The sequence below is a fragment of the Diaphorina citri genome, unplaced genomic scaffold, assembly GCF_000475195.1.
Source record: "Diaphorina citri unplaced genomic scaffold, Diaci psyllid genome assembly version 1.1 scaffold701, whole genome shotgun sequence".
Taxonomy (NCBI): domain Eukaryota; kingdom Metazoa; phylum Arthropoda; class Insecta; order Hemiptera; family Psyllidae; genus Diaphorina; species Diaphorina citri.
The window spans coordinates 53,352-62,594 of NW_007378134.1; the positions used below are offsets into that span (position 1 = coordinate 53,352).

At 36.2% G+C, this 9,243-nt stretch overlaps 2 protein-coding genes across 2 annotated transcripts in view; one reads left to right on the forward strand and one right to left on the reverse strand.

Moving 5' to 3' along the window:
- Nucleotides 1-3,306, reverse strand: part of LOC103511321 — a 28,187-nt gene extending 24,881 nt beyond the window's left edge. Inside the window, exons 1-4 of the mRNA XM_026825116.1 lie at nt 3,073-3,306; nt 2,100-2,627; nt 1,298-1,462; nt 1,012-1,041 (exon numbers count right to left, since the gene is read on the reverse strand). Coding sequence (XP_026680917.1) covers nt 1,012-1,041; nt 1,298-1,462; nt 2,100-2,627; nt 3,073-3,133 — 784 coding nt within the window. The 5' untranslated portion in view covers nt 3,134-3,306. The remainder of the gene's footprint in view (nt 1-1,011; nt 1,042-1,297; nt 1,463-2,099; nt 2,628-3,072) is intronic.
- A 1,749-nt stretch (nt 3,307-5,055) lies between these two features.
- The window catches only part of LOC103511323 (alkyldihydroxyacetonephosphate synthase), an 8,044-nt gene continuing 3,856 nt past the window's right edge, over nt 5,056-9,243 (forward strand). Inside the window, exons 1-4 of the mRNA XM_026825117.1 lie at nt 5,056-5,091; nt 5,418-5,593; nt 5,828-5,964; nt 6,965-7,202. Coding sequence (XP_026680918.1) covers nt 5,082-5,091; nt 5,418-5,593; nt 5,828-5,964; nt 6,965-7,202 — 561 coding nt within the window. The 5' untranslated portion in view covers nt 5,056-5,081. The remainder of the gene's footprint in view (nt 5,092-5,417; nt 5,594-5,827; nt 5,965-6,964; nt 7,203-9,243) is intronic.

Here is a 9,243-nt window from a genome sequence, read left to right on the forward strand (position 1 = left end):
AAATAAACCAACATTTGAGACTGTTAGGCCCTGTACCTAAGCCTCAGAGTGGACTTTTTGTGTACTGAGAATAGAATGTAGGTATCTAAGTATACTTATGAAGCCATGTCCATCTAAGACTCTGGGTACCAAATAGTTTATTATCTCAATACAACAACAACATGTGCTGAAATTTTCGAAATGAGTTAAGTACTTAGTTAATTTTTAACCCACACAACCTACTAAGAGAAAAATACATCCGTGAACTTCAATATATATCAGACCAAACCAAAACTACAAATACTGTGATCATATTGTCCTGATATCAAAGAGAGAAGTACAGAACAGGAGAAAACCAGCTGTTCTGAGAACAAGCCTCAGCTGGTTAGGATAAAGTCCAAGGCACGAATTGAACCCAAAACCTAGCACTAACATGGCAGGTGCAATACCCTTCAAGCTAACTAAGTTGGCCCAAATTATTTGGTTCTAATAAATAAATCTCAAGTGGTCACTCAACATAAACCAACATTTGAGACTATTAGGCCCTGTACCTAAGCCTCAGAGTGGACTTTTTGTGTACTGAGAATAGAATGTAGGTAACTAAGTATACTTATGAAGCCATGTCCATCTAAGACTCTGGGTACCAAATAGTTTATTATCTCAATGATATAACTAATGGTTTTATGACTAAATAAGCTAACTTTGTTTTTATTATTATTAATTGAAAATTAAATTCTTTATGTCTTGTCTTGGCAATTTCAGAGTCTACCGAAGACGTAGAGAAAATCGTCAGTTTGGCTCACGAGCACAATCTAGTGATCATTCCATTTGGTGGTGGTACCAGTGTGTCTGGGGCAGTAGAGTGTCCACAGAATGAAACTAGAACCATTATCTCTCTGGACACCTCACAGATGGTAAGTTGAAATTGACACAATAGTGCTACATTCTGGACTCCACACACAGGAATTTCGTCAGAAAAGACCCCCATTTCAATATTTTCAATGTAATATAATGAAATTGACACCCTCTTACCTTCAAAGCTGTCTAACAAACGCAGGGGGTCTTCAAAAAATGATAATTAAATTGATCAAAAAGTAAGATAAGTAATAATACAAAAAGTCTTTTCTTGTTATGAGTTCTATTTCTAAAAAAGTTTGAAGAATTAATGAACTCATTATTGTTTGTACAAAATTTACAAAAAATTCGACCCTGCCGGAAATCAAACCCAGATCTCCAACGTACCTATAAGGCGAGTGCTTTGACCACCACACCATGAGAACTGACCAATTTTTTTCCTTCTCCTTTTCTTTATTTTTACAGAACAGTATCTTATGGCTAGATGAGGACAACTTGGTGGCTTGTATTGAGGCCGGTATCGGTAGATCTTCTTCTTCCTCTTCCTCATCATCTTCTGTTTCTGATGTGGCGGTGGCCCACTTCATTTTCTTCTGGTACTTTTTCACGGTTGGGTCATTTTGGTGATCTGAAAAATGATATGTTTGTAAGTAAATAAGTATTTTACCTTTACCATTTTGGACAGGTACCTTCTATGTAAAACTTATTTTATCTTTTCTGAAATTGGGTACCCCTACCTACTTCGTAGTTACTTGTAAATAATGGAGGGCAGATTCGTAGAAGCTCAACCCGTCCTATAGCCTATAGGGCTGTTTGCCCCACACCTAAATCTCTAAGTGGGCTTTTTGTGTGCGAAAAAAAGAAAGAAAGTCCAGTGTGAGGCTTATGTGTAAGGGCAAACAGCCCTGTAGGAAGGGTTGAGCTTCTACGAATCTGAGGGTTAAATAAGTACAAAATGCATGTTTACTTTCTATTAAAAATATGTATAGGGAACCTATACCTGCAAGGTAATGAGAAAGTGTTTTAATCAGTCCAAAAATTTAAAGTACATAGGTACTGTTGATTAAATTTGTTCTTATCATTTTAGCTAATTTTTATTCACTTCCTTATCTTTTTGCTGAGGATTGGTAGTTCTGATCCACAGATTGATTAGGTCAGTAAGTACTTATGTAAATAATGAAAGTAAAAATGTAGGTATATTTAGAAATCCTTCATATTATGTTCTAATTATGTTTATTAAATTATTATTTCAAAGTATACATTACCTTTGGCAAATACAGTGAGCACAGTGACACTCAAATCTCTATTGAACTCCTGGACAGGATTATAAAACACACCCTTCTTGCCCGCAGGAATGTATATGTTGGCCTTTCCTTCACTGATAATATCGTACATATGATCGTCACTATCTTCGTCATCAAAATCATCACCTTGGTCACCATTATCTTGATCACTAGATGCTGAATCAATGTCACTATTCAGTACTAAGGTGTCGTTTTCATCTTCAATATCCACAACAGTTTTTACAGCTTCCTGGATATTTTTGTCTACTTTTTCTTCTTCCACTGTTGTGTCATTGACCTCTTTATTATTTATCACTAAAGAGTTCTCTGGTTTGGTCTCCTCGAGTAGTTTGTTTTCATCCAGGACTTGCATTTTGTCTTCAGACTTTTGAATATCTATTTCCGATGGTGGGTCATTGTTTACTTCTTGGATGACATCGGGTTTAGTGTCATTGCTGATCTCCTTCACATTGGTGGTTTCTGCCTCAGGGATTTTTTGTGATACATCTTCTGAAAGTTTTAAAAGACAAGGGTAGTTTGATTATAAAAGTCTGCTTAGAGTGGAAGACCACTCTATTAGAGAAGTAACCAATTTTTCTATGGTTCCAAATAAATATTTTACTTTCTCCTACATCCACAATCAAAGAGAACACAGCTGCCTTATCTTCCATAAATATAGACGATCCTTAGGTTCTTCTCTGCAGAAGCCCTGACCGTGTCCAGTGAGTAGGATACCTACACCTAATGATCGAAGATACCCAGACTGGAGGAGAAAACTTACTAACTTACCCATTTCTACATCAGTTACTATGTTAGCTTCGTGATTCTGTAGGTCGTCCATGGTTAACTACAACGGAAATGAGCTTCTAACAGGTAACTTTACACATACTCAGAACTGGAAGTGCACCTAATGATCGAAGATACCCAGACTGGAGGAGAAAACTTACTAACTTACCCATTTCTACATCAGTTACTATGTTAGCAGCTGAGTCTTCGTGATTCTGTAGGTCGTCCATGGTTAACTACAACGGAAATGAGCTTCTAACAGGTAACTTTACACATACTCAGAACTGGAAGTGGATGTGTGAGACAGAGGCTAATTTTAAAGCTCGTAGACCACTTTGAATAGAAAAAAATACCCACAATAAACGAATAAAGGCCCGTCTTCGGCTTTTCCTCAACTTTTCATTTTTAAACAAATGCGAGGTTGCCAGTTGTCATAAAATTAAAATAAACAAACGTGTAGACACGAGTTTTGGAGGTTTTCTGGCTGATCCGAAAAAATTACCCACAAAAAAGGCCCGTCTTCCGTCTTCGGCTTTTCCTCAACTTTTCATTTTTTAAACAAATGCGAGGTTGCCAGTTGTCATAAAATTAAAATAAACAAACGTGTAGACACGAGTTTTGGAGGTTTTCTGGCTGATCCCGCAGATAAATTTTATTAAAATTAATATATAATTCCATCAAATTTAATCAATGTTTTACAGTGTATTCCTATGGTTTAATAAAATAATGAAATTACTCCATCAAAGTTTTTTTTTTTCATCACTTTTCCAAATAAAATTTCTTTTGTTCTTTTTGATTCTAGACATTTTTTCTAAAGAGGTTTTTCGATAAATTGAGCTTTGGCAACACTGTCCCATCACGCTCAATAATAAAGCTCGTCCACAACTAAGCTACTTCTTTCCTTTTGCTTGCTTGTAATAAAAAGATTTTAATTTGACTTTTCTCTCAGATTTTAACCTATATTCTAGCATCAAGTGTCTCTAAAATAGCTGCATGATGTAGATTTTCAAAACAGTCTAGGAGAAATTTGTAAAGCTGAAAAGAAAAATAATATTGTTTCTCATTTGAGTCATAGCGATGTGCACGCAAGGGTTAATGCGTGATTTCTTCTAGTCTGGACGAAGTTTGTTTATCAATCAAATCAAATCAAATCAAATCAGAGCAGACTAGCAGAGGATTTTTTTTTTTTGAAGTTGGACAAATACTACAAATAGCACTTGGCAGTTGATAAAGATAAAAGATTTCTTTCCTAAAGACCCTAAAGTTGATAAGACATCGACATCCCCAAATGGAAAACTCCAGTGGTTCTACTAAAGACAAGGCCCATTCCAGAGACTCTGCAAATCCAGTCCACCAAACAGCACAATCAGACCAGCAAAATGTAACCTCAAACCAAAAGCAATGTTCCTCGGAAAAAATAAAAGTTCAGAGTGCTATTCCTAAGAAAAGGTAAGTAAACCATTGTAGATCACAGGAAATGATTTCAGATATATCCTTAAAGAGGAACCTTCATCCAGTTAACTCCCTTTAGAAAATTCAGATCCGACAAAAGGCACTCAAGGCAATGATTATGTAAATTGTTTGTCCTGCCCACTTTTGAGGCACTCCTTTCACCTAGTTATTAATAGATTTATTAGATCATACTTGGGGCACATCTGAATCATAGCAGTCCTGACATATTGGCATGATGAATAATCAAATACTTACATGTATTCTGGGATATTGAAGAGTGGTGATTTCTTGGGTTATAAGGATTGATGAGTTAGGTAACTACCTACTGAGAATAAATCAAATTGGGTTTTGTGTTTGGTCACCTAATGATTGTTCCAAATGCATCATTTCAACTGACACAAGTTCATAACACTATGATGACACAGAAATCAGAAAACAAAGGGCTTCTTGTTTTTTTTTTTTTTTTTTTTTTTTTTTTTTTTTTTTTTTTTCTCAATTTCTTGTCCGGAATGAGGCATTAAAATGGATTGATGGGCTTACAAGGGATGCCAAGTTTCAAGTGAAAAACAACATTATCACCGAGCTTTTCATCGGAGACCGTTATTGGGTCATCCTAGAGTTTAACCCATACTTCACACAATGGGGTGGATGGATCTGTGTTCCAATATAGACTTGAACTAAAGGAGATGAGTCCAAGCGTTACCCTCAGTCTTTTCCATTCCAAACATGAGCCCAAGGTTAGTGTTAGATTTTTTTATAAGTGGGTTTTACAAGTTTTTTTTTTTTTTTTTTTTTTTTTTACAGATGAAATATAATACTGGAGGCCTTACAGGATGGGAACAATCATATTGTTCCAAGATAAAGCTTATCTGTTTGGGTATCAAGCTTGGCTCAGGTCATAATTGAAGCTGTGATCTAGCACTGACAAAATAAATGCACTACCCTTAAAGCTATCTAGGCTTGCTATTTAAACATCTAATACTACTTTGACCTAGTAATCCTTGTTGGTGTGGATATGTAAGTTATCTCACTAGTAAATTATTTTTACTCTTTCCTCCTCAGAGGTCCTGTCTCTACTTGAAGCAACGAATGTGAGTGTATCCACTCAGGGAGAGGACAGACTTATTCGAGCTCATGGACAAACCTTGTACGAGGTGTTCAGTTTGAGACAAACAGGTCTGAAACGAATCCCTGATGTAGTCGTGTGGCCAGGTGAGTTTGGTATTAGTAAAAGGAGGGCCATCAGCTAAGTAAGTAAAGCTATGTTCTAATTATGTTTATTAAATTATTATTTCAAAGTATACATTACCTTTGGCAAATACAGTGAGCACAGTGACACTCAAATCTCTGAAAAATTCGACCCTGCCGGAAATCAAACCCAGATCTCCAACGTACCTATAAGGCGAGTGGTTTGACCACCACACCATGAGAACTGACCAATTTTTTCCTTCTCCTTTTCTTTATTTTTACAGAACAGTATCTTATGGCTAGATGAGGACAACTTGGTGGCTTGTATTGAGGCCGGTATCATTGGGCAAGATCTGGAGAGGGAATTGAATAGCCGAGGGTACACGAGTGGACACGAACCTGACTCGTACGAGTTTTCTAGGTAACCTTGATTGCGATTCTTTACTATTTTGGACAGGTACCTTACCTTCTATGTACAACTTATTTTATCTTTTCTAAAATTTGGGTACCCCTACCTACTTCGTAGTTACTTGTAAATAATGGAGGGCAGATTCGTAGAAGCTCAACCCGTCCTATAGGCCACACCTAAATCTCTAAGTGGGCTTTTTGTGTAAGAAAAAAAGAAAGAAAGTCCAGTGTGAGGCTTATGTGTAAGGGCAAACAGCCCTGTAGGAAGGGTTGAGCTTCTACGAATCTGAGGGTTCTACATAGTGGGGGGAAAAAGTGTTCAGGTATGTTAATTTGGAGTTCACAAAATGGGATTTAATGAGGCAAAACACAAGAGATGTATGTAAATATGTCTTTGTTGAGTTTTTTTCCCCCCCTTTCCTGTGCTATTTGAAGTGTAATCTACCTAATTGACTGTCAACCCATGGGTGTTAGAAATGGGTTTGTAAATTCTTCCAAAGTCTGTCCTTTCACTGTCTTTCCCTCCCCTAACGGGTAACTGATCTCTTCATCTCTCTCTACTGTCCTATTAATTATTATACTATGTATAAAATTCAATCGAAGAATATTGGCTTTGGTCCATTGATTTTTCTTCCCCACTGTTTAATTACGGTATGTATAGGGGATACAAGACATTATAGAATAAAGAGTAGAATTGGTCAACCCTACAAAAATAATGGGGAAGTAGTAAAGTATATCTACTTATCTAAATACTTAAGCGTCTGCCTTGTAAGCGCTAGGCCGCAGGTTCGATTCCCGCCCGGGGCGGATTTTATCCTAATGGGATAAGTTCGTTCTGGGAACGGCTGGCTTTCTCCTATCCTGTCTTCCTTCCCTCTTCGATTTCGGTACCATAATAACTTGGAAAATACAGTTCCCTCTGTCAAACCTCTTCAAAAAAAGTTGCAGTTGTACAGTGACGTTAACCCATATTAGTCGCGTGTGACCAAACCTCTATCTCTCACCCCCTTCAGTCTAGGAGGCTGGGTAGCCACGCGAGCATCCGGCATGAAGAAAAACCTGTACGGCAATATAGAAGACCTCCTGGTTCAGGTTACCATGGTAACGGCCCGAGGGACTCTGGAAAGGCCGTGTCGCGGGCCCCGTGTGTCGAGTGGGCCCGATTTCAATCATGTAATTTTGGGCTCCGAAGGTAAACCATTTAACCCTTCGCTGCTCTGTGTCGTGTTGTGTTGCCTTTCTGTTGCTTGTTTTTAATATTTTTTTTATTACCTAGCTTTGTCTGTTCTTTGTGTATTGCTGATGCTGATTAAAGTGGAAAATGGACAGCGAAGAAAATCTAAGAATTGTTGGGGTTTTTTCGACGAAATATTCTAAGAAATTAATATTTCTATGGTAGGAGTACATTTGAAATACATATTAATGAAAATTACAATAAATTACGATGAGAAAGTTAAAAAATTAAAAATTCAATTGTTCGTGTATATTTTCATTACTGCATCATAATTTTTCTGTGCGTAATTGAAGGATAAAAAGAAATCTGGTTTAAGATTGGTCAATCCAGATTTACGCTGTCCATTTTCCTTCTCAATTAATTTACTTCTTATACAATACTGCCATAATACCTTCATTTCTCTTTTACTTTCAACTACTTGTACTCGTACTTGTAACCTATATTTAAATTTTCGCTGTTAAATATTGCTTTGTTTTTATTTTGTCCTTTATTTTATTTTGTACTTTATTTCTTTGTTACTTTAGTTTTTAGTTTTACACTTTTTTTTCAACTGTACATACATACCTACAAGCTTTGCAGCCCCTCTTACGCTTGCTTCTACTATGATCCTAACAGGGCGTGTTACAACGTACTTGTAACCTACATTTAAATTTTCGCTGTTAAATATTGCTTTGTTTTTATTTTGTCCTTTATTTTATTTTGTACTTTATTTGTTTGTTACTTTAGTTTTACACTTTTTTTTTCAACTGTACATACATACCTACAAGCTTTGCAGCCCCTCTTACGCTTGCTTCTACTATGATCCTAACAGGGCGTGTTACAAGACACAATGTATTCTATATAAGAAATTATGATTTGTTTTTCGTTGCTCTACAACCATTGGTTGTTAATGATCGGTTTAATAAAAACTTGTCTTCAAAGATGCTAATCCATTTGCCCCCTTTTGGGTTTCATTGTACCATCAGGGAGCCCTTGAGTTTTTTTTTTTTTTTTTTTTTTTTTTTTTTAAGCTGACTGAACTATTTTACCGCTTTTTGGCGGTTTTCGGTGTAATTTAACAATATCTAGGGAACGGTATAAGCTAGAGACTTGAAATTTGGTATGTAGTTCACAAATGTGATAAGGATGCAACACAAAACGTTTGGTTGAGATGGTTGCTGCGCTTGGCGGTATTTTGACCGCTTTTGACAGATTTCGACCGTTTTTTGGCGGTTTTCAGCTATAGCGACAAAACGGTTAGAGATATTGTAAAAGTTAGGGTAAAAGAACACTCAAATAAGCATCATTCAATAGGATAAGGAAAGTCGTGTGATGTTCACACCAGATTGTTGTTTTTATGACTACAATTTTGGAATACTACTGGTTTGATAGCATTCTTTAAGCCCTTTCTTTTGATAAAATTAGATCTTGAAAAAGTTCGTCGAGATCAGACTTATGTGGCGTATGGTACAGGTGGGCCAATAAAGGGTACGTTTTTTAGGTGGGCGAATAAATGGTACACTTACCCTACTTACTCTTCGTTTGCTTCTTCTTCTTCTTTTACTGCAAGAGGTCTACAGTTCTGTCACACAATTCCAGCGGATATCATACATACATTTTGTGACGAGATGAAACATACATATTTCATCACAGACAAGATTAATAACATTAAAGTAAAAATAATAATGATAAAAAAAACTCTACAAAATGGCCTCTGGTCTTTGTTGAAAAATTGCTGACATTTGGGAATGTGAAAAAAAAAAGAAGAAAAAAAGAATTAATGGACAGTTTTCATATTTTTTTGTAATTTTTTTCATGAAGATAAAAAATAAAAAAAAAAAAAAAAAAATAATAATAATAATCTAAGGTTGGGAATTGAAAGAACTAAACTTCATCTACATGAAAGATGCGGCTAAGCAGCTAAGCACGGTCAATTCCGGGTTATATGAGGGTTAATTTTTAGTCGAATTATGTAACATGTAAAATTCCCGGTGTATGGTTTGAGAATTATTTAAATCTTACTCATTCTTTCCCCTCTCTCTCCCTCTTTCTCTCCCCCCCTCTCTCTCTTTCTCTTCC